The 26,126-nt window shown below is 40.4% G+C and overlaps 1 protein-coding gene across 1 annotated transcript; it reads left to right on the top strand.

Annotated features, from left to right (window-relative positions):
• Nucleotides 1–25,644, top strand: SELL (selectin L). Its single transcript, XM_019976884.2, has 9 exons — nt 1–158; nt 1,157–1,238; nt 2,488–2,874; nt 4,294–4,401; nt 10,323–10,508; nt 12,375–12,560; nt 14,381–14,512; nt 18,924–18,942; nt 24,218–25,644. Exons 1-9 carry the CDS (start codon nt 156–158, stop codon nt 24,234–24,236), a joined length of 1,122 nt encoding a protein of 373 aa, XP_019832443.2. The 5' UTR covers nt 1–155; the 3' UTR covers nt 24,237–25,644.
• The last annotated feature ends 482 nt before the right edge of the window (nt 25,645–26,126 follow it).

Here is a 26,126-nt window from a genome sequence, read left to right as displayed (position 1 = left end):
GAGGGTGTGAGCCTTGGTTAGAGATATGAAAGAAAGTAAGCCTTTCTGGGGACAGTGAGTGCAGTCTCCCTGCACACCCAGCCTTGGGCAAGGATCCAGAGACCTGTGGTGCTGAGCTGAGAGGCTGAAGGGCTACGAAAGGACGGAGCAAAGCCATGGTAAGCTTTTCAGCCTAAAATATGTCCAGATGCTCAGACAGAACCTCGTCTTGGGATGCAGAGGCAGGTGGCAAAGGACAAGAAGCAGCCCATTTACTTTTTGGTTTAAAAAAGCCAAAACTAAAATTGCTGAGTCTAAATTAAAAAGTGTTCTTAGAATCTCTCTTCTCACGTGTGCTGATTTCTTCTCCTTGACTTGTCTCTACTGAGGTTTCCTGAAGAAGTACCACTATCTTGCGGAAATTAGCACTCTTGTGACTGAACACTGGCACTATCTGAGAATTGAAACATTTCATAAAATATGATGTAAAGGTGTGAAGAAACTTTATGGTCTTGTCACTTGAGTTGCTCAAAATGTATTTCTGTTTAGTTGAGAAAAAATGAACTCCTTTCTTTCAGTAGTGTCTGTTTGGTTACCTAATTCTTTTAGGAATTTGGAGTACTGACCCATCATAGTTAAGTGTGAGATTTTAATATTAAATCTAGACACTAATAGTTCATTAAGGACTAAGTAAGTAAGTGTTAGCTGCTCAATCGTGTGCAACTCTTTGCAACCCCATGGACTGCAGCCTGCCAGGCTCCTCTGTCCATGGGATTCTCCAGGCAAGAATACTGGAGTGGGTTGCCATTTTCTTCTCCAATTAAGGACCAAAGAACACTTAAAAAATATATGTACTATCACATAGCTTTATCTGACAGCTCAGCAGATAAGTAGATGCAAAAAGTTACTGAAATATAGAAAAAAAATACCAGAACAGCAGCAATAGCAACTTGAGGCTAAAATAGGAGGAAAAAAAAAATCAACTATACACCAGTTTTGAGGCAAATTTAATTCTATCTGTTCACCCATGTCTGAGAAATCTCTTACCTCAGACAAGGTTAGTAGGCATATGTGTTATACTTTGAACTTTGAGAAAGTTATAAGTACTTCTTCAAGGTACCTGTAAAATGGTGATTTAGAGTATAAATCTGAGTAAAATTTTGTATTCTATTTGCAGCTATGTCCATGGAAATGTCAAAATGCTCAGAGGGGCTTATGGAATGTCTTTAAACTGTGGGTCTGGATTATGCTCTGTTGTGGTATGTTATGATTTTTATAAATTGCTACGCTTTTTTAAAAACATATGGTCAGTTTTGGGTACATATCTACTGAGTGTACATAGGTAAAAGTGGCAGGTAAAAGTATTAGGTAGATAGCTGCTAATTTTACCCTTTCTGCAAACATCTCTTTTCTTCCTTTCATGTTTAATATTTCCTTCCCCAGAGAACTCCTAGCCTTGACCCAACCTTTGCTGCAGGGTTTATTTTATGACATTATTCCTTAATCATAACTGTTTCCCAGTTCTCTGTACATTTTATATATGTTTAATTTGATCAAGATTAATTATGTATTCTTTGCATCTGTTATTCCTTGCTCAGAGTCCTTAGAAAACTGTAAAAATTGAATCTGTGTTTTCTTTGGTATTTCTCCATAGTATTTGCCCTACACAGTGAAAACTCAGCAAATGGTGATGGCTGTGAAAACTTTAACCTTATGCTATAATAGCATTTCACTTAGATCATACCATGCTTAGAATGGCATGTATTATTACAGTGTCACTGTGTAATTATGTGTTTGTTTTGATTTCTTCAAAGCCCTCATATTTGAAGCACCCATGTGATTATTAAACACCATCAGTTGAGTATCTTTGTGTGTGTAACAAAATCTAAAATCAGTTTCATAATCCTACCTCATCTGGTTTTGTAAATTGTCCTTTTTCTATTTTGTATATAAGGCTTGGACTGTCAGAAGCAGCTCTTTTATGGTAAAACATTATCTTTTTTATATAAAAGAGATTACTTCAAAGTGTGCCATTATTTCTGTTCTTATTTTATTTCTCCTTTAGGAACATAAATACTGGTCTTTAGGAAATTATCCCAGAATAAAAGAGTGGGCAGTAAATTTTAGAGTCATATATATTATAATTAAATTAAATGACCGAGAGCCACTAAGAAATATGAATTTCTAAAATATGTTGGTTAAATTTTACTGGAAATAATTTTTGAGAAAAAACTAGTTTATGAAAATAAATCTAGAAAGCCACCAAATTCATCTAAAATAGAACTATGAGCAAAAGTATTCCATATTATGTTGAAAAGTGATTAGGACTAGAAGTTCTAGGTTCTACTTCAGATATGCAGATGACTAACTCCAAGGCCTCAAGCAGGTAACTTACCCTTCTGAGGTGTCAGCTTCCTCGTCTCTAAATGTCAGGCTCAGCTTGGATTAGTTCTAGGGTCTTTTCAGCTATAACTATGCAGCTACACAATTCACACTGATGTCTTTCAGATTTCTTTGCTCATCGTGGCACCGATTGCTGGACTTACCATTATTCTAAAAGACCCATGCCCTGGGAAAAGGCTAGAGCGTTCTGCAGGGAAAATTACACAGATTTAGTTGCCATACAAAACAAAGGAGAGATCGAATACCTGAATAAGACACTTCCCTTCAGCCGTACTTACTACTGGATTGGAATCCGGAAAGTAGAAGGGGTGTGGACTTGGGTGGGAACCAACAAATCTCTCACTGAAGAAGCAAAGAACTGGGGTGCAGGGGAGCCCAACAACAGGAAGAGTAAGGAGGACTGTGTGGAAATCTATATCAAGAGGAACAAAGACTCGGGGAAATGGAATGATGATGCCTGCCACAAAGCAAAGACAGCCCTCTGCTACACAGGTAGGGACCGACCAGACTGCTGCACTGCTCAGGGAGGGCAGAGTGCTGGGAACGAACGTGCTAACCCCATGGGAACCTGGGACCACAGAGCAGCTGCTAGGGCATTCTGAAATAGGCCAGTCCTCTAAACAAGCTTGAATCATGTCACTTCTAAGCATTTTTGGTGGGTGAGACTAGGCCCTATGCCCAAAATCCTTATGCCTGAATCAGTTTACATTAAGATGACAAATCCATGTGGAAAGTAAAGAGGAAGAGCTAGACAGTGAGTGTCCCTGATAATAAGGCAGGGAAGCGGAAGCAGAGGGCCAAGAGCTGATGCTCACATCACTTGTTTCCTCCCTCATGAAGTAGACGACTTGATGCTACATGTTTCATTTTTGGCCTAATCTTATAGTGTTCAGTCATGTCCCATTCTTTGTGACCCTATGGACTATATAGCCCATTAGGTTCCTCTGTCCATGGGCTTATCCAAGCAAGAATATTGGAGTGGTTACCATTTCCTCCTCCAAGGGATCTTCCTGACCCAAGGATCGAACCCTCGTCTCTGGCATCTCTTGCATTGGCAGGTAGATTCTTTACCACTGAGTCATCTGGGGAGTCCTAGTCTTATAGAATTCTATGTAATGAAACTTTGCAGTATTTCATTATCTGTGGTATGTGAAAATTTCTGTAGAGACAATGGTGACAGTTCAAAAGTAATCAGTATTTTTCCAAGTTATTTTTAACAGTGAAACATTCATTCAATCTCTTGTTCACTTGGACTCTCTACCAATTTAGCAGGGCTTCTTCCCAGGAGGTTCAGTGGTAAAGAATCTGCCTGCCAATGGAGAATACACAGGAGACTTGGGTTCAATCCTTGGGTTGAGAAGATCCCCTGGAGTGGGTAATGACAACCCACTCCAGTATTCTTGCCTGGAAAATTCCATGGACAGAAGAGCCTCATGGGCTAGAGTCCGTAGGGTGACAGAGTTGAATACTACTGAGCACGCATGTGCGTACTAATTCAGTAAGTTCAGACTCTCTAATTTTTGTTCAGTACTTTCTATAATGAAAGGGATTGTCAAGCATACTAGAGAAGTGATTGGGGTCAGGTTATCATTTAATCCACTTACTGCATCAAAAACAAAACGTAAAGAAATTTTAAGAGTTTCAATGTATATCACTGTTTCCCCTAAATGTTATAGAGTATCAGCTTCAATAAGTTCATTCTAAAAACAAATGTCTATGGCTGTATGACAACTATATTGTATAAATAAAAATTTTAGGATATGGTTTTTATGCAAAAATGGTATGAATGTACAAATATACTTTTCCCTGTTTGTTAAAATAGTCACAGCCAAAAAGTTGTTTATATCTAAAGAAATGACTAGGAGTACTAAAAAAGTATCCATCTAAAAATACTTTCTGACCCCTTTAAAGCTTCTTGTAAACCCTGGTCATGCAGCGGCCATGGACAATGTGTGGAAGTCATCAATAATTACACCTGCAACTGTGATTTGGGGTACTACGGGCCCGAGTGTCAGTTCGGTAAGCTGCTTCTGTTTCTTTGTTTCTTCCTATGTAAAGTATTATAGTTTATGGAAGTTGGTTGGGGGAAAATGATACTAGCCATTCTGAGAAATGAGAAGTTTTGATCAGTAGGCCATGCTTGCACAATATTGTTACTTTTCCGTAAAGATTTCATAAGTCAGCATGAAGTTTCAATTCACTTCTCAACAAGTCCTTTTGAATGCCACAAGAGCATTGGCATTGGAATAAAAGCTGTAAGGATTACAATAATGAATCAGACCTGATAGATTCCGGCTGTTAAGGAATGGATAAGCTAGTGAGCTTGTTGGATTCATTAGAACTCTGAATCTGAAAGAAACAATACCATTTATCATTAGGAGGCTGAGTCACCCATCTTATGTTTTACATTATCCTCAAGATCATGACAAAGGCAAGACCAAAAAGAAAAATTCACATAATGATATATGGTATCTGTCAGAAAATATAATAATAAATTCAATACATTGGCTGGCATTTTAGGGGACGAGGATAAATGTATTACAGATTCTTACCTTAAAGGATTTACAGTTAACTAGTGGAAATTATGGGTTTCCCTGATGGCTCAGCAGTAGAGAATCTGCCTGCCAATGCAGGAAATGAGACGAGGGTTTGATACCCTGGAAGAGAAAATGGCAACGCACTCCTGTATTCTTCTCTGGGAAATCCCATGGACAGGGGAGCCTGGCAGGCTAGAGTCCCTGGGGTCGTAGAGAGTCAAATATGACTTAGTAGCTGAGCATGCACACAGTGGAAATTACACATGCTTATAATTTAATCTGATGGAAAGCCAGATATGCTGGAGGAAGCCTGTGAAGACTGAAAACTGCCTAATAAAAGTCTCTAGCCTTTATTTGATAGTGAGAAACCACTTAGTATCTGAACACCAGCATTTAGGGCAATTATCTTAGAAGCAGTGCATAAGATGGACCAGAGAACAACAAAGAGAGAAGATGAGACGATGGAGAGCATCATGAGGAGTCCACTGAAATCATTCTGAGTTGTGGTGGTAGAAACAGAAAGGAAAGAATACATAGATTGAAAGACATGGAGTCTTTGACCTAGTCAACTCACTACTGAAAGAAAACTTCAAGTCCTTTGATTGATATTGGTGGAGTTTCAAAACTACATTTGAAGTATCTGGTGAATAAAATAGAAAATTATAATAAGAAAAGAGCAGTGTTTGCAATGAATAAGGAATTAAAGCCAAACAAATTTAAATGATCAACCGACTGGAACAGCTCTGGCTCATTTCACTCAATTCCTAAGCCCTGACTTCTATCCAATACTTTATACTCACTCCATTTCTAAATTTTTTAAAATTATTTTATCATCAGCATGCCTATTTCACTCCTTTTTGAACATTTTATTCTTTTTTTTTTTTCTGTCTTGGTTTCCATCATACAACTCTTCCTGGTTTTTTTTCTACCTATGATTGTTTCTCCTTGGGTTTCTTCATGGGCACTTACTCAAGCCCATATATTTATTGTTATTTCTTATCTTCCATCTTTCATCCATTGCTCTTCTCACTTTACATGTCCCCTTTGGTCAAACCTAGAAACTTCTGCGGAAGCACACAGCTATGTGAGCTTTGGACAGACAAATCTGTTTCCAGCCCTGAACTCCAAATATGCTAAGCATAATCTTTGCGATGCCCCAAATATTGAAAAATCAATTTTCCCCAGCCAGCTTTCCTTTTTGTATTCCTTATCTCAGTGTGTGGTACCACCATTTATATGGGTACCCTGGTATAAAACTCTCTCACCTCCTCCTACATTTATGCAAAGTAACACACTACTCATTTTTATAACTTAATGTTTCTCCAACTTGTCTTCTTGTTAACTCTACACTATTGCCTTCATTATCTTCCTCCTAGATTCTTGCAATAATTTCTGAGCTGAGTTCCACATCTTTAAATTAGCTCCCCTCAAATATATTATTCATACTATAGGCAGTCTGATAAATTTAAAAAATCAAGTAAACATCACACATATGTGGCCACCCACCGTTTAATTTCTACCTATCATTTGTCCTATAGGATGAAATTTGAACTTTGAAATCCTCAAGGCATAGAATAATGCTTGATATATAGTAGATACTCATTAAATTGATGAAAAGATAGGGGCCTTTTGCCTTAGCACCTGTCTTTCTATCTAATCTCATCTCACATCATCCCCTGCCTCCTCTTTCCTTCTAGTTTTAACATCAAAATGCTTGTAGTCTTCCACACTTACCATATTTCTTTATAGCACATTGACATGCTCATGGCTTCCACATTTTGCACATGGATAAAATACCTATTCAACTGGAAGATAACCGTTCAGGGACCATTTCTTTCTGGAAGTTTTATTTGGATGCCAAGACAGGCTAAGCATCCCTATTCTGTGTTCCAGTAGCTCCACATATTTGTTTCTTATTTATCTGACATTTGTTGAAATCATCCGTTTAGTTGTCTGTATGCCTCAGCAAACTGACAGCAACTTGAGATCAGTCAGTATTTTATTTATCACTGTATCTGTAAGATTGAGACTTAGGCACCTGCTTGTGGGCATGAACTGAATTGGACAACATAAGTGACTTTCATTTGGACTTGTACTGTAGATGGAAAATATTAAAATTCTTCTAATTTCTTGAATTCATCCTTCAATTCTTCATTGATCTCTTAAGAACAAGGTTAAAATGATGGCTCACATTTGATAAGGAATAAGACACAGAGTTTCAATATTTGCCTAAATGATGTGGCAGGACTTAAAACATGAGGACTGAATTCCAAATCTTAATTTAATCTATTATGCCACTGGTCAGAGAAAGGAAGTAGACATACTTTCTGCAGAGGACTGTCAAAATCAGAAGAACTAAAGTTCTGGAACTGAGCTAGAGATAGTGAAGACAGAATCCAGGCTTAGATGCTTCCTAAAGCCTATGCCCCACCAGTAATGCTGAAGAAGCCAAAATTGAACAGTTCTATGAAGATCTACAAGACCTTTTAGAACTAAGACCTAAAAAAGATGTCCTTTTCATTATAGAGGACTGGAATGCAAAATTAGAATGTCAAGAAACACCTGGAGTAACAGGCAAATTTGGCCTTGGAGTATGGAATGAAGCAGGGCAAAGACTAGTAGAGTTTTGCCAAGAGAAGGCACTGGTCATAGCAAACACCCTCTTCCAACAACACAGGAGAAGACTCTACACATGGACATCACCAGATGGTCAACATCGAAATCAGATTGATTATATTCTTTGCAGCCAAAGATGGAGAAGCTCTATACAGTCAGCAAAAACAAGACTGGGAGCTGACTGTGGCTCAGATCATGAACTCCTTATTGCCAAATTCAGACTGAAAATGAAGAAAATAAGGAAAACCACTAGACCATTCAGGTATGACCTAAATCAAATCCCTTATACAGTGGAAGTGAGAAATAGATTTAAGGGACTAGATCTGATAGAGTACTTGATGAACTATGGATGGAGGTTCATGACATTGTACGGGAGACAGGGATCAAGACCATCCCCATGGAAAAGAAATGCAAAAAAGCAAAATGACTGTCTGGAGATGCCTTACAAATAGCTGTGAAAAGAAGAGAAGCAAAAAGCAAAGGAGAAAAGGAAAGATATAAGCATCTGAATGCAGAGTTCCAAAGAATAGCAAGGAGAGATAAGAAAGCCTTCCTCAGCTATCAGTGCAAAGAAATAGAGGAAAATGACAGAATGGGAAAGACTAGAGATTTCTTCAAGAAAATAGAGATACCAAGGGAACATTTCATGCAAAGATGGGCTTGATAAAGGACAGAAATGGTATGGACCTAACAGAAGCAGAAGATATTAAGAAGAGGTGGCAAGAATACACAGAAGAACTATACAAAAAAGATCTTCATGACCCAGATAATCACGATGGTGTGATCACTCACCTAGAGCCAGACATCCTGGAATGTGAAGTCAAGTGGGCCTTAGAAAGCATCACTACGAACAAAGCTAGTGGAGGTGATGGAATTCCAGTTAAGCTATTTCAAATCCTGAAAGATGATGCTGTGAAAGTGCTGCACTCAATATGCCGGCAAATTTGGAAAACTCAGCAGTGGCCATGGGACTGGAAAAGGTCAGTTTTCATTCCAATCCCAAAGAAAGGCAATGCCAAAGAATGCTCAAACTACTGCACAATTGCACTCATCTCACATACTAGTAAAGTGATGCTCAAAATTCTCCAAGCCAGGCTTCAGCAATATGTGAACTGTGAACTTCTTGATGTTCAAGCTGGTTTTAGAAAAGGCAGAGGAACCAGAGATCAAATTCCCAACATCTGCTGGATCGTGGAAAAAGCAAGAGAGTTCCAGAAAAACATCTATTTCTGCTTTATTGACTATGCCAAAGCCTTCGACTGTGTGGATCACAATAAACTGGAAAATTCTGAAAGAGATGGGAATACCAGACCACCTGACCTGCCTCTTGAGAAACCTATATGCAGGTCAGGAAGCAACAGTTAGAACTGGACATGGAATGACAGACTGGTTCCAAGTAGGAAAAGGAGAATGTCAAGGCTGTATATTGTCACCCTGCTTATTTAACTTATATGCAGAGTACATCACGAGAAACGCTGGGCTGGAAGAAGCACAATCTGGAATCAAGATTGCCAGAAGAAATATCAATAACCTCAGATATGCAGATTCCACCACCCTTATGGCAGAAAGTGAAGAGGAACTCAAAAGCCTCTTGATGAAAATGAAAGAGGAGAGTGAAAAAGTTGGCCTAAAGCTCAACATTCAGAAAACTGAGATCATGGCATCCGGTCCCATCACTTCATGGGAAATAGATGGGGAAACAGTGGAAACAGTGTCAGACTTTATTTTGGGGGGCTCCAAAATCACTGCAGATGGTGATGTAGCCATGAAATTAAAAGATGCTTACTCCTTGGAAGGAAAGTTATGACCAACCTAGATAGCATATTCAAAAGCAGAGACATTACTTTGCCAACAAAGGTCCATCTAGTCAAGGCTATGGTTTTTCCAGTGGTCATGTATGGATGTGAGAGTTGGACTGTGAAGAAAGCTGAGCACCGAAGAATTGATGCTTTTGAACTGTGGTGTTGGAGAAGACTCTTGAGAGTCCCTTGGACTGCAAGGAGATCCAACCAGTCCATCCTAAAGGAGATCAGTTCTGGGTGTTCATTGGAAGGACTGATGCTGAAGCTGAAACTCTAATACTTTGGCCACCTCATGCAAAGAGTTGACTCATTGGAAAAGACCCTGATGCTGGGAGGGATTGGGGGCAGGAGGAGAAGGGGATGACAAAGAATGAGATGGCTGGATGGCATCACTGACTCTATGGACGTGAGTCTGAGTGAACTCTGGGAGTTGATGATGGACAGGGAGGCCTGGCGTGCTGCGATTCATGTGTCCGCAAAGAGTCGGACACAACTGAGCGACTGAACTGAATTGAACTGAACTGAAAGCTTTTATCTTCTCCCATTGTAAAGAAGACAGTTATGGATACCCAGTCTTTCTCTGAACCTCCTACTTCGAACACTCTAGCATACTTAGGGTCTCTAATGTGGCAACTGTTTCCAAACTGAGCTGGTCATTCCCACTTAAACCTGTCTACAAAGTTCTTTGTCCAGGTAATGCCAAAGATAATAAGATTGCTTGCATGCAGATTAGCTAATATTTCATTAAAAGCTTCCCCTGAACCAGACTTTAAATCCTTGACTTGCATTAAATTATTTAAGTACCAAACTCTGAGAAGTCAATACATTTATCATTATTCCTCTTTTATAGATAAAGAACCTAAAGCTGGAAGGATTAAATCACCTTGCTTAAAGATACTTGGTTATCAAGTATCAGAGCTAAAATTCAAACCCGGTCATCAGGTCCTCTTAACTCTGTTGAGTGTTGTTTCTTTTCTCATTGAAGTGACTCAATGTGTGCCTTTGGAGGCCCCAAAGCTGGGTACCATGACCTGCACTCACCCTTTGGGGAACTTCAGCTTCATGTCGCAGTGTGCCTTCAACTGCTCCAAGGGAACAGACATGATTGGGGTTGAAGAAACCACTTGTGCACCATTTGGAAATTGGTCATCTCCAGAACCAACCTGTCGAGGTGAGCCTATGTTCGTACCAGAGGCTTTATCGTGGGAATCCTGGATTTATAAACCAAGAAAATGTGGTGGAGCCTTACTAAGAATTCTATATCCTCTTTTGAAACATAATTTAACCTAACTTAGATTTTACCATGATACTTTTCAAAGGTGTTATTTTTTCTAATTTAAAAGAAAAACCACAAACAAAAAATAACAACCAACTATCTCAGTGACTACGTCACTATAAATATGTATATATATATATATATATATATATATATATGCACATATAATTTTCAGCAGAACAGTGTGGTTATACTGTATTTTTTATTTTATTTTTATTTTTTCTCATTGCTATGGAATAATCAGTCTTGCTGAACTGCTGTTGAATTTTGGTTGTTCTCCCCTTTCAATAACACTGATTTTATGTGGTGTCCTGCTGCTGCTGCTGCTAAGTCGCTTCAGTCGTGTCCAACTCTGTGCGACCCCAGAGACCGCAGCCCACCAGGCTCCCCTGTCCCTGGGATTCTCCAGGCAAGAACACTAGAGTGGGTTGTCATTTCCTTCTCCAATGCAGGAAAGTGAAAAGTGAAAGTGAAGTCGTTCAGTCGTGTCTGACTCTGTGTGACCCCATGGACTGCAGCGACCAGGCTCCTCTGTCCATGGGATTTGCCAGGCAAGAGTACTGGAGTGGGGTGCCATTGCCTTCTCTGTGTGGTGTCCCACTTGACACCAAACAATTTCCTTATTGCAGGGTGGTGGGGTCAGAGGTCTTTATTGATTGTTTTATTTGGTTTATTCTTAGAATCATGTTTTACCTTTCCTCCTCCATGAACTCTCAGGACAATACCAAATTCTGTGAAAAACAAACATACAATCTCTTGATTTTTTTTTTTTTTCATTTGAAACATGGTGGGTTTTTTTTTTTTTTTTTTCCCTTATTTACTGTCAAGATCATCTCTTTAGGGGAAAAAAACTGGTGGTATCTAAACTTGTGAAGTTTTGGTTACATATTCAACCTTTATGCTTTTGACTCACTAGTTTAAGTGGTTTAATTCCCAAAAGCACTATTCAATCATTTTTGAAATCAGAACTAACTGACCAACCTGCTAAATTTCACAAAATCTGAGGGACTTGCTTCAGAGAATGGGGGTGTTTTTCAAAACTTCTTGGGTTGATGTTAGAACAGGTAAAAGGCAGGAAATTCTCTGTCTTCGTTGATAACGCACCGTAAGAGCTCTTGAGGCCAAGGCCACGTAGCATGGTGCTTCTAGAAGAGCTAGAGAGTTACCAGGGCTGGGGAAGCAACATGGAACAGCCAGCTCTCCCCTCCTCTCCCCAATCCCACTGCTCCCCTCCCACCATGGGCGTTCTGGGTTCTCCTCATTCTACCTCTGACTCACCACTCTCCATCATTCTCAAGACAAGAAAGCCTGGAAGCATCATCAGAAGTAATTTCTAGAAATTAGAAATGTCTAGATTCATGTCCGGAGAAGGCAATGGCACCCCACTCCAGTACTCTCGCCTGGAAAACCCCATGGACGGAGGAGACTGGTAGGATGCAGTCCATGGGGTCACTAAGAGTGGGACACGACTGAGCGACTTCACTTTCACTTTTCACTTTCATGCATTGGAGAAAGAAATGGCAACCCACTCCAGTGTTCTTGCCTGGAGAATCCCAGAGACAGGGAGAGGAACCTGTTGGGCTGCTGTCTATGGGGTCGCACAGAGTTGGACACGACTGAGGCAACTTAACAGCAGCAGCAGCAGCAGCAGATTCATGTCAATGGTTCCCCAGTTAAGTTAGGCAGTTTGGCTAAAAGCTGTTCCTCACAGAGGGTCTCTGCTCAGAAATACTGATTTTTTTTTTTTCTTTTTCATTGAAGTGATTCAATGTGAGCCTCTAACAGAACCCGATTTGGGAACCATGGACTGTAATCACCCCCTTGTCGACTTTGGCTTTTCCTCCACATGCACCTTCAGTTGTTCAGAAGAAGCTGAGTTAACTGGGGAGAAAAAAACTATCTGTGGATTGTCTGGAAATTGGTCCAGCCCTAGTCCAAGATGTCAAAGTGAGTAAGTCTAGTCCAATATGTTCAAGACTTAAAGAGGTATTTGATGAATAAGCAGATGGTGGGAAAAAATTAAACTTTTAAGTTTTGTTGCTAAGACATATGTAGCTTAAAAATAAATTCATACACATTGATTTACCATAAATCCTTGGCTGCTCTTTCCTCTTCCTTCAATGACAGTGATTGCTTTTTTTTTCCAGCCAGTTCTCAACTCCTCCTCCCTTAACATCTAAACTCACTGTCTCTACTGACTTATTTCTTATCCATTTTTCTATTCCAGTACAATCTCACTTCTCTGTTAGTCTACTAAAATGTCTCCACAAAAGTCACCGATGATCACCTAATTCCCAAAGTAATGGATACTTCTCCATGATCACAAGATTGATTCCTCCCAAATCTGTCTGTGCATAAGAAGAACTGTGTCTTCCTCATCTCTGTATACCCTCCACCTGACACAGCGCCTGGCAATAGGTGCTATATTAATCCATGTTCAATTAGCATTTGACAGAATAGTTACCCATGTCTGCCCCAAGACTACACCAATGAAAGAACTCTTTATTTTTGTCTTTTTTAAAGGCTCTATTTTTATTGGAGTGTAAATGTTTTACAATGTTGTGTTAGCTTCTGCTGTACAACAACATGAATCAGCTCTAAGTATACACATATGCCCTCCCTCTCAGCCTCCCTTGAACCACCCCCATCCCACCCTCTAGGTCATCACGGAGCACTGAGCTAAGCTCCCTATGCTATACAGCAGCTTCCCACTAGCTATCTATTCACACGTGGTAGTGTAAATATGTCAGTGCTACTCTCCCAATTCATCCCATGGCAGCAGTCCTTAAGTGGCAGGATCTGTAGAAGCTCACAGAGAAGCTGATCTCTCTGTGGTCTGGGGCCAGGAAGTGGGGTAGGGAGCTGGGGAGGTGGCATGGGGTCTTTAGAGGAGGACTGTACATCAGGCTTATGGGGCATTACCTTTAAGGGCTGGGCTAGTGTCTGCCTCCTTAACCTCCTACAGTCCATAGGTACAACCCTCTGGGAATTGCACCTCCTTTCCATTATACATTTGGGTGCGGGGATGAAAACACCTTGAAAGGATTCATCAAAGTGGTGTGAAGAATAAGGGACAGTCAGACCCTGTGCCAATATGCAAAAGTAAGTTTCTTCAACTGGTGGTATCAGAAGATAAATTTTTTTATATCAGTATTTTTTCAATAAAGTTCCCCACATAAACTTAGTTCACCCTTATGAGAGGATATATAGATGTATCCTTTTATTTATTTGTGAAGAAAGTAGAGGGAAATGGTAGGACTACAGCATTTGAAAGACAAATTAGTGCAAGTCCTTGGCATGTAATTTTATGTGCCTGTGTTTGCACAGCTGCTTCAAAGCCTTAACACTTTGCTTTGATTGAAAAGTTACCTGGTTCAGATCACTGGCTTTTATTTTTTCTGTAGTCATACTAGACTTTTTAGTTCTTCTCTATGTTTGAGTCCTAGGCAGTGAACAAGATCATGGAGCTAAATACAATGATGACCACTTTTTACCAAAATATTTAGGTACATCTCCCAGGAATTCTATGACTAACAAATCTGAGGATTGAGATTCTGTAGGCATTGAGCCAGAAAAGCTAGTTTAGTCTTTGCTTCTGCGATACACTCATCATGGGTTTTCCTAGGCCAGTTTCCTCATCTGTCTAATAGTGTCAAATGGACAATTATTAGAAGATGTAAGGAGGAAGAAAGTTTAATGTTTTGAAAAGGCACTAAGGAAATAATGCTTGTGGCCTCATCTAAATGTTTTACTGATTTCTCTTTCAGAAATAAACAGGACTATCTCAATAAATGAAGAGAGTGATTATAACCCCCTCTTCATCCCGGTGGCAGTTATGGTTACTGCATTCTCTGGGTTGGCATTTATCATTTGGCTGGCAAGGAGATTAAAAAGAAAAAGTACGTGAGTTTACCTTCATGTAAAAATAATGCAACTTTCAAGTGGAAGAAAACGTGCAAAATCACAGAAAATTAAGTATGAGAGCTTTGACTAAAACAGAATACCAAGTTCTGGGTTCTATAAACATCAGTCCCTAGATATGCATGAAGCAGCCCAGTATACACTTTCATTACGATAAGTTGGCTAATTTTTTCTTTTCATCTGACAAGTCTTTTTAAAATGCCTACTATCTTCAAGCACCTGTTACTACCTGAACGTCTTGCTAGGGTATTAACAGACAAATGAGAAATTGTAATGGTTCTTTGCTATTATTTAATTCTTAAAAAAAAGGAATGTGTGATCTGGTCCTATAAGAGCCCACATGCTTTTGATTTCAGTGCAATTCTACTAGGAAGTGAATTTAATGTCCCATAGGGTTTCCCAGGTGGCGCAGTGGTAAAGAATCCACCAAAGATGGAGCAGATGCAGGTTTGATCTCTAGATAGGGAAGATCCCCTGAAGTAGGCAATGGCAATGCACTCCAGTATTCTTGCCTGGAAAATCTCATGGACAGAGGAGCCCGGTGGGATACAGTGCATGCGGTTGCAAAGAGTCGGACACGACTGAGCATGCACGCAATGTTTTCAAAGCACTGCTCCCAAATACCTAACTTTGTCAAGAGTCAGACACCTGTCTGGCTCCTAATGTGTGGGAGTTGTTGCATTGTCCCTTAGGGAAATCCCCACGTTTTCTTCCCTGTGTCTATTCACCAAGGTCACAGGTTTAACCAAATGCACCCCATACTTACGCTTCCCCTCCACTCTGGACTGGAAAAGAAAAGATAATAAGGAGGACTGCCTCAAGAAGTTAGAGTCTGTTGCTTAGCATAGTAGGCAAAACACCATCACTGAAGAACAGAAGCATCATTCCCCTCACTGCCCTTCTGAGTGTGTCCAAATCTCAAGTGGAACCAACCTGCTGGTTATAGGGCCATAGTCAGGCAAGCCTTGGGTATGTGCTCACACATTTGGCCAAAGTCATCAGGCAGAAACATTCAAGATTATGACGAGTATAGACATTAGGCAGATTTAAAGATAACCTTGCTTCAACTTCAGGGGCCATCAAGGACCTCAGAACAATGGCTAACCAACTTCTCTGTGTTACCTCTATGGGGTCAATTGAGTGACATTTTAATTTCACTTCCATCAAATTAATTAGTATATATTATATTCCATGAATATAGTATGTAAAGACTGCTACACCACCCATTCTCACTGGAAATTGCAGGAATATTATCTGCCAATCCCTAGTGGTCCTCTGGTATGATCTGATCTTTCATTCAAAATTGAAGACTAAGGGTTCCTGCGTGCTAAGTTGCTTCAGTCGTGTCTGACTCCTTGTGACCCCATGGACTGTAGCCCGCCAGGCTCCTCTGTCCATTGGATTCTCCAGGCAAGAATACTGGAGTGGGTTGCCATGCCCTTATCTGGGGGACCTTCCCAACTCAGGGATCAAACCTGCATTTCCTGCATCCCCTGCATTGGCAGGTGGGTTCTTTACCACTAGCACCACCTGGGAAGCCCAGACCAAGGGTACTAGATCAGTTTTATAACCAACCCAGAAACATAATGGAAGGGGGTGCTCCTGATGTGCAAGAACTTCATTAACTGTAAAGTGAAGAGTCCTGAGCAGTTAAAGGGTCTCTGCTCCTGCTTTTGCAACTTCAGCTGAGACTGTATCCCATCATCTTATAGTACTATGATATTTACTTAAATATTACCTAAGGCAAGAGAAGAATGAGATTTTTCTCCTACTGTTGATTATCCTTTCCCTTAAGACTGAAAGCCAGTCTCACAAACATCCTTTCTTTCCTCCTTCCTTGGGTGACATTGGCAGAAATGAGGTGGTAGAGAAGAGATGGGGTAGTTAAGCTCTGCCCTCTGGGATAAGAGGGCTATTATTTAAATAACCACTAAGGACAGTGGGGCTGGAAGGTTCCTTAGGAAGGAGATATTCCCAAATGACTACATATTTCAATAAGTGCTAGTGGAATAAAAAAAAAAACAGAATTGAAGTGTGTATTTAGTAGTGGGGTGCAGGAGGCAGGTTCTACCTAAGGCTGTGTTCTAACCAGTGGTGAGAAAAGCAGTGGGGTTGTTTTTAATTTTTTTTTTTTTTTTTAACCTTGGAGTCATTTCTGTACAAGATCTCAAACTGATACCTTGAAAACTTCGTGCCCCCACTGTGGGAATCAGTGTGGGGCAAACAGGAAATAGATAACGGGCAGTTAGGCTAGTTACAGTTATGCCAACGAAAAGCATAAGCGAACAGAAGCCCTGTGAGATCACTGACTTTGTAGGGAAGTCAGGGCATCTTTAGTCTCACACTCAGTCGTCCTCATTGGTGAAATGCCTTCTGATATCGCTAACTCTCAAGGGACTTTATCTTCTAAAAATTTTTAGCTGTTAGTTCTTGGAAAAAGAAATGTTTTTCCTCTAGAGACAATGATTAGAAATGATGGATAGATTTCCAGGTTAAGCCCCTAGAGCTTTTCTAATACAATAGAGCTGATGCCTGTTTAAGAAGAAACATCAAAGCCAATAAATCTGCCTGCATCCAGTATTCATCAATCTGAGAATTGTATATAGGCTTTCGGGGTTCTGAAAGCTGCAAAAAAGGGACAAGTGAATATTTTGAGCAGAGTAGCCAATAAAATGACCAGAGTCTTGACCCCTATACTGTCGTCAGATAGATCTTCTGAACCTGTACTTTGGCCCCTGCCTGAGTTATCTTAATATCCAGACTTCAGCTCCTTTATTTTTTTTCCTAAGAAAGGAGTAAGGGTGGGCTCCAGAAACATGCTTCCCTGTGTATGGGCTTGTCTAGAAATATATATATTTTTCTCCTAGCATCATCAAATTCTGATTAGTCAGCATCACTGGCCCTATTCAGTAAATGAGGAAACTGAGGCAATGCTGTTTTAGGCCATATCTCTAAAATTTCATATCAGCAGGGGCCAGGGTCAGAGATCAGACTTCCATCAAAATATGCCCCTTAAAACCACTGGTCTTCAGATTAATGAGGCTCTATTTTTCTCCTCCTCCGCCCACCCCCCGCCCCCCGCCACCAGAAGAAATTTCCACCTGAACCAACACACAGGCTGAGAACTGGGCACAAAACTGAACAGATGCCCCTTAGTTCCCTTTTTCTTGAAAAAGAAACTCTCTCAATAGGAACAGCTTCTTGCTCATGTATTGTTATGTGTTTCATTGTTCCTGAGAGAAAAATATATTTGTATGAAAATGAACAGAATCTGAAATTCACTCATTTATTTCTCCCTGCTCAAATGCTTTTGGCTCATGTCACTGGCAGGCTAAATTTTGGAAGAATTAATTAAAAGTTTAAAACAAGAATTGAGCACTGTCTATGCTGTAGGCCCTGGCTTAAATATTTTGAGTACATTTTATCAACTCAGTGAGGAAAACAATTATCGGCCTCTTTCACAGATAAATGGTAACTTAGAGAGAATAAGTAGTTATTCAAAGACACACTTAAGTTGGCAAAAAGGGACCTGGACCCAGATTTCATCATGCTCCAGCTTAACAGCCACAGAAATACATTGCCTCCTAGTGATATTTTTCCTCCTCAAAAAGCATTTTTTGCTTTTGTCTCCTCTGGAGCCTAACCCTGCAGTTTCATTCACTTATTTATACTCTACTTTTTTCAAAAAGAATGTAAGATAATTTCTCAAATGCATTCAACACAGCAAATTAAAATTAGTTTAAAAATAAGAAAAAGGAGGTCAAGGTTTAGAATACCACAAATAAGTCAGAGCCAGGGACAAAGAGGTTTCAGATACACCTGTTTTCCTGCAGCCAGCCAAAGAAGGACACATAAGCAGTAATGCTATTCAGTATGTTTGTAAGATAAGAACACAATGGTTACACAGATGAGGTATGTAGTTCGTACTACTGAGACCTGAGTGAAATTTCTCTTGCATATTCTCACAGAGAAGATGACATGAGGTGTAACGATACATATTCTTACAGTATTTGCAGCTGTCTTTCTTAGGGAAAACTGTGTAGGTAGGATGAGATGGCAGATCAGAATGGGTAAACACAAGAATGGGTACATGGGGCCTTGATCATCAGACAGTTCAGACTAGCCTTCTGTCTTTATGAGCAGCACCAAGGATGAAATGGTGCTCTAAGAAGCATCTGCATTAATGGGTCTGTTCCAAATGAGTAACTACCAAAGCTCAAATGAGAACATTAAGCCAGGACCTCAAATCCCCTTAGATACCGATGAGGTCCACCTAACATAAGACTCTTCAAAAAACTGTTTTGAGACAGGGAATCTCCCTTCTCTTCTAAGTGAAAAATAGTGAAATTGCCTATTTCTGCTGATACCATTTTTCTCTTCTATTTTTAGGCAAAAAGTCTCGGAGAAGGTAAGTTTGATCAGAAAGAAGTTTCTACATCTGTTGATCTGTTCTCTACCTCTGTAAGATACTTCCTGTTATAGCTAGAAACATTAACTCCTTAGTAGTTATTCACATGGGTTTCACAGGTGGCTCAGTGATAATGAATGCTCTTGCCAATGTGAGAGACGTGGACGCAAGAGACGTGGGTTTGGTCCCTGGGTAAGGAAGAGCCGCTGGAGGAGGAAATGGCAACCCATTCTAGTATTCTTGTCTGAAGACTAACATAGAGGAGCCGGATGGACTGCAGTCTGTGGCTTTGCAAAGAGTTGGATATGACTGAGCAACTGAGCACGCAAGCACACAGTTATTTACATGGGATCTCATCCAAATGAAGTTTCCAGACAAAGTAATAAATCTGCTAACCTTCCTTAATAGCTGTCAGGTTTTTCAGTGCTAGTGGAGCTGAATGAATGAACAAGTAATAACCTATTAAGAAGTGACAGTTTATGTAAAGACAGCCTTTTCTGATTGCTTCAGAATTTTCTTTGCGGATTGGAAGCATTATGGTTTTTTTCTTCTTATCCCAACTGAACATGAGGGCAATGGTAAATATAGTATTCAGTGAACAATCACGTCAACAAGGATTTATTTATTGAAAAACTAATGAATCCCAGGTTCTAAGAAAATGGTATAATTCCAGACCCTGAGCCTACAGCACCTAGCACAAGAGGGTAAAAGACCTCTGATAAGCACTGACCTCAGAAATGTGGGAAAGGTGGGGAGCATTAATTCTACCTACAGCTTCCCCCAAAGAAGGGAAGTTGTTTGATTTGGCCTTGAATCTCAGATTTCTTCAATTGCAAAAACACACACATGAAAATACAAGGCCCCACCTGGCAGAAATGAAGACAACAAAACATTTCTCAGTTTCAGGGTTTGGTGACTTGCTTTGAAATTTTAGGAAGGAAAGTATAAGTCAAACGAACAACAGAGATGAGACTTTGGTGACAGACTAGGTGCCCACCCAGACAACTGGGCTCCTTTTCAAATGCTGGAGGAAATGAAGCAAGATGGTCCCTGAGGAGGCTGGTTTCTTGTTCAGGCAACCACCCTACGAACCACAGATTGTTATTGAGAAGTTCTTAGTAGTTTACTGAGCTGTAGCTTAGGGTACAAAAGAAAACCTGGGGAGACAGAAGGCAACAGAGGCTATTATAAAGTAATTTATAAGCCATACAAAGGAGTATGGACTTAATCCTGAGGTCATTGACTTGTTACTAACAGGGGTTGAAGCAGGTGAATGTCATGCTGAAATTTGCATCTTGGGAGGATCACTATCCATAAAAGTTTGTAAACATGGGAGTTGAGTGAGTCTGAGGGCAAAGAACTGTTTTGGAGGCATTTGAAGTTATTAGGTTAAAGCCAATGATGCCTGTCTAGGGCAAGAGCAATGAGGATGAGTTTGTGAGATAACTGGTGGTAGAAACAACTGACTATGATTATTAACTGACTAAGAGAGAGAGAGAAGACTCAAATAAGTTGCCATGGTTCTGACCTGGGATCTGGTGGATGGTTACCATCTCTGTTTTATTATTTACTGAGATGGGTACACAAAAGAATGAGAAGTTTTGGAGGTGATGATCACGAGTTCAGTTTTGTACCTGTTAAGGTTTAGGTGTCTGTGGTTCAACCACAGTCCGTTGGTTCTATCTGCCCCAAAGGGGCTACCTTGGGGCAGAAGAAATGGATCTGGAGGTCCTCACATTATAGGAGGTAACCATATCTTAGGAACACGTAGTCACCAAAGGAGTATGTACAGTGTGAGAATGGAAGGGAATATGTACAGTGTGAGATGGAAGAGGATGTGGGAGAGAGGATAGGAGCCAGAGGAAGGTCAATATCAACATGTCAGCTAAGGTAAAGGAGAACAGGGAGAGGTTGCCAGAAAGGTAGAAGAAAAATGAGGAGAGTATGGGGTCATGATCCTAAGGAAAGCAGGAAATGAAAATGATTTCAAATACTGCAAGGAGAACCAGTAAGTTTCTACTAGATATAATATAAGGGTATCAGTGGGGAAATTGTTTTCAATGTTGAGCTCATGACGCAAGTCCTATAGCCAGGGGTTGAGGAATCAGTGGGGATGAAAATGTAGAGGCAGAATATATACATCATCTCTTTTATAAAACTTGGCTGGAAGGAGATGAGAGAGTCAGGAGGGGTAACTGGATGGGGACATAGGGTCCATGAAGTTTCTTTTATTGCCCTCCCTGTCTCCCATTAGATAATGTAGATGGGAGCCCTTGACCCTTCTCTAGGCTGACCTCTCTGTGGGCAGGAAATCCACAAGATAGAAAGATTTTTTTCATGCTCACACCCACTGAGTGAAAGTCTTTTCTGGCCACAGGAACTACCTGTGTTTTAATTGCCACTAGATGGAAGCAGATCAATTTTTCAGATATCTTTGAGGGGCAGAAAGAGATGCTGGCAGAAAGAGTATTAGCATTAAGTGAAGTTCCATATTAAGCTAATTGCCTTATTAAGTGCTTCACAGGTTTTTACAACAAACCAATCAATAGCTGTTTATTAAAACACCTGTGTGTTGGGGAAATACTAGGTTTGACTGAGGTACCAAGAGGAGTAAATCCTTATGCATGACCTCACGGAGTTTATTATCCAGTTGAAACGCAAAGGAGTGACAGCTCAGTCGTGTCTGACTTTGCCACCCCATGTACTGTAGCTTGCCAGGTTCCTCTGTTCATCGAACTCTCCAGGCAAAAATACTGGAGTGGATTGAGAAAGTTAACAAATATAGGGGAAAAAAAATCAGAAGAATGAATGCAGAATATGGTAATAGTCAATTAACTGTATATTGAAGACAAGACTTCTTCAATACAGAAGTATGGTGATTGCAGAAAACCTTATAGAGAAGCTGGAACCTGGGTTAGTTTTTGAACGATAGATAGGATTTAGGGGTATGGACAGAAAGCAGGGAAGGCAGTCTGGAGAGGAACTGATGTAGATGGCATGGTCCTGGGACTCTGAAAGCACCTTCAAGGGCCAGTGAGTAGAGCTACCTGGAGCCCGCAGTATGGGCTGTGAACAGGAGCAGTGAACAGAAGTTGGAAGGAAAGGTTTGCTCCATCAACACAGGTCTTGAATGCTTTACCAGACATTCCAGAAGGACCTAGCAGAGAAGAATTATTTGCCCAGATGCCTTGGGATGTTTCAAATTTATTGGCCAAAGTGACCATCAGTTCAGTTCAGTTCAGTCGCTCAGTCGTGTCCGACTCTTTGCAACCCCATGAATCGCAGCATGCCAGGCCTCCCTGTCCATCACCAACTCCCGGAGTGACCATACAATCATAGAATTTTAGTTATGGAAAGGATTTTGATGTTCATACTCTCTTGATAATTGAGCTAATTAACTTTCTTTTTCATTTATTTCTGCTCTGATCTTTATGATTTCTGTCCTTCTACTAACTTTGGGGTTTCTTTGTTCTTTATCCAGTTGTTTTAGGTGTTAAGTTAGGTTGTCTGTTTGACATTTTTTTTGTTGTTGTTGTTGTTTGTTTCTTGAGGTAGGGTTGTATTGCTATAAACTTCCCCCTTAGAACTGCTTTTGCTGCATTCCAGAGGCTTTGGGTCATCATGTTTTCATTGTCATTTGTTTCTAGAATTTTTTATTTCCCTTTTTATTAAATATCTTTCTTACAGTGCCTGAATTAGTGACAGAGTTAGTTACAATAATAACAGACATTTATCAACCATTAATTCCATGCTGTGCATTGTTCTGAGTGTCTTACATGTCTTACATCATTAAAGATTGCCTACAAGCCTGTGAATGTAGGTACTATTAATATTTCCACTTTAAAGTGGTGGGCCAATGAACTTAACTACCTGAGGTCACTGAATAAATGGCAGAGCTGAGATTTGCACCCATCTAGATCTAAAGACCATGATCTAGGTCACCCATCATGATCCGAAGATCTTAACATCTGTGCTTCTAGAACTCAGGTCTCTTGACACCCAGGTTGGAGTTGTATTGGGTTGGCCAAAAAGTTCGTTTGGGTTTTTCCATAAGGTCTTACGGAAAAACCTAAGCGAACTTTATGACCAACACAATAAGTCCCAGATACCTTCCTCCCCCAGTGTTGTAAGTTTTTTGCACTGAAACCATTTTGTGATGACACTGAGGAAGGGTGGGGTGGCAGAGGTAGGATGTGTTTCTAAAACAAGCCAAAGGTGAAGTGAACACTATCACACACAACACCGCATATCAGTTTTAAGTCCTTGAACTGACCTGCATAGTCCTTTGCGCCAATCCCTATTAGCATTTGGTTGGTGAATGACTGACTCTTAGGGCATTTGTGGTTTCAATTCTTGCTGGGTTATTTTGACTCTTCTGCAAACTGGCTCTGTTTATCACCTCATTTGGTTTCTAGTGTCTAAATTCTGCCTGGTAAAAGCTACACCCAAGATACACAGGAAGATACGATGCCAACCTCAGAGGTGGGGGGTTGGGGTGGGGGGGGGAATACGTGAAATTTTGTTTTCAGAAACATTTTTATCTCTGTAATTGGCAAGCGTGCTTGCAGCTGCTGAACTGTGGTTTACCCTGGCAGTTCATCATGAGAGCAGAGTCTCGGAATCTGGTTCTTCTTTTGAAGGGTGTTATTAAGATATACCCTATTTGGTTCTCCCTTGTTCTTTCCAAGAATAAGACAATTGTTTCACACGTACACAAGTGTCAACTTTTTTTCTCACAAAACTGATCACCTCCTCAAATCATATCCCACCAGCATCAGGACCTCAGAATCACTATTGTACTACCTTTCATGAGTTTTGATTCTCTCTGATTTTTCTTTCCATTGAAATATGTCTTATTCTACGTTTCTGACTTCCCACTGTTCAAATTCTATCAAAATGCCCTTCATATTCATTAGATCTGAAGACAAAGTCTGTATTGTCGAAATTTCTCTCCGTGTGGGTTCTGAGGTCTGGCTGCTTTGAGCATTACCCAAGAACTTGTTAGAAATGCAGAATCTCGGTCCCCCCAGACCTGAACAGGGTCTGTGTTTTAGCACCATGTCTGGGTGGTAAGCACCTGAAATGGTGAGAAGCGTGGCTTTGGGGTTGACTTCTCGTTCCTGTGCCTCATTGAATGTCTTGCATCTTGTAACTCATCTGAAATATGGGGTTCCTTTACTTCTGACCTTTAGTGACAATTTATCTTTACCACCAACACTTTAAGTTTTGCAGTTTTTCCAGTTTCTGAGTTTATTTTCTCTGGTTTTTCATTCAGCATGGTTGATGCATATTAAACAACCTGCTCTGAAAGAAAATTCTTCGGATATGAAAGTGTCAGTGGATCCTTCAGATCCCCTCATGAAGTTTTGCTGGTGACATCTTCTACACTGAAGAGGAAGTGTGTCTCTCCCAGCATATCTGAAGAGTTTTCAACATGACCAGCTGCTCCTTCTGTTCCCGCTTTGCTCCATCTCCCATCCCTCAACTTTCAGCCTGCAGCAGGGAGTTTAATAACTCAGCCTTTCATTCTTTTTTTCCATGGACTACCAAGACCACGGGAAAAAAGGATTACTATGGAATGTAAATGCACTGATTTCATTCTCTCTCTTGATTCTGGCTTCCAGCTTCAATTCCATGCTCTACCTGATGACATATACTTTTAAATATAGTGAAAATTTGATACATATGCAACTATAGGCTCACTTTTGTTACAGAACACACTTTATCTCCCTAGTCCTTCCAGTGTACTGTGGGGGCAATTCATAAAATGATGTTATCCTTGCTTTCCAGCTCGAGTGGTACTGGGGATCTGCTCCAACTAGGAAAAGTCCTATTTGCAGTGTAGCCCCAGCTTCTATCGGAGAAGGCAATGGCACCTCACTCCAGTACTCTTGTCTGGAAAATCCCATGGATGGAGGAGCCTGGTGGGCTGCAGTCCTTGGGGTCGCTAAGAGTCGGACATGACTGAGCGACTTCACTTTCAGTTTTCACTTTCATGCATTGGAGAAGGAAATGGCAACCCACTCCAGTGTTCTTGCCTGGAGAATCCCAGGGACAGGGGAGCCTGGTGGGCTGTGGTCTCTGGGGTCGCACAGAGTCAGACACGACTGAAGCGACTTAGCAGCAGTAGCAAGTATAATTAGCCTCTATAATTAGATGCCATCCCATTTAACTGCCTCCAGTCGCCTGCCTTCTTCAGCCATCTCTCCTCAGTTGGCTCATTTCCACATATAGCAGCTCATGAGCACCAAACAAAAGAAGAGAAGAAAAAGCCTGCACTGTTGGTTTTATTTTTTTAATTATTTTTGGATTGGGGTTTTAGTGTTTCTTTTTTATTAGCCCCATCCAGATGTTTCTCTTATGACCACTCATCACTAGAATGGCAGCTGCAGGCATCTCTTTGATGTCATACAGAAGAGCTAAAGCAAGTGGAAAGAGATGTCTTGACTCATGGTTGAAATGTCCCTTCTTCCTCACCCTCAATCCTCTTAACGTATCCGCCTTGATTCTATCTACTCTTTCTGATTCATCTCAGGCATCCCCCACCCTTGCCACTGTTTTCATAACTAATCCTTAACTAGTCCAAACTGGAAATCTCCCCTTCCTGGCCTCCTACTGCAAGATTAGTAACATGCATTTTTTGTACTTAAATATAATTTTTTAAAATAAAATCTTACCTGGTTTGTTATTTTTTAAATTAAATCCTAAGTGTGTTTTCTCCCCAGGGAATTTCTAACCCCCTTTTAGGCAGACACTGTGCCACGTCCCTGGAATGTCTAATTCATAACTTGATGCTTAGTAAATGTGCATTCAAATAAATCAGAAAGAGAATACAGTGTACTGTGAAAATCAGTTGCAGCAAACTCTTTCTCCATGGCATGTTATGACCCATACAGATACTCATCTAATGTCAAGGGCTTAATTCTTATAAGAGAATGGGCTCCTGTGTAAAAACTCATTGGAAATACTCCTTGCACCATGGCCTATACAACTTTCATACAAACTTGTACACGTTATGAGAATCGTTTTTTCATAATGATTACATTTTCCTTTGTCAAACCCACCTCAGATTCTGCATTATGTCAGGGCTGTTGCAAACAATTCTCCATGATGTGCACCATAGATTGAGGATGTGCCATTCACATTCATGTAGCTTAGAATAAATCCTTCAAAGTTGTGCAGAG

The sequence above is a fragment of the Bos indicus genome, chromosome 16 (genome assembly GCF_029378745.1).
Source record: "Bos indicus isolate NIAB-ARS_2022 breed Sahiwal x Tharparkar chromosome 16, NIAB-ARS_B.indTharparkar_mat_pri_1.0, whole genome shotgun sequence".
NCBI classification, from domain to species: Eukaryota; Metazoa; Chordata; class Mammalia; order Artiodactyla; family Bovidae; genus Bos; species Bos indicus.
Note: the sequence above shows the minus strand (reverse complement) of the source record. Positions and strands in the feature narration are given on the sequence as shown.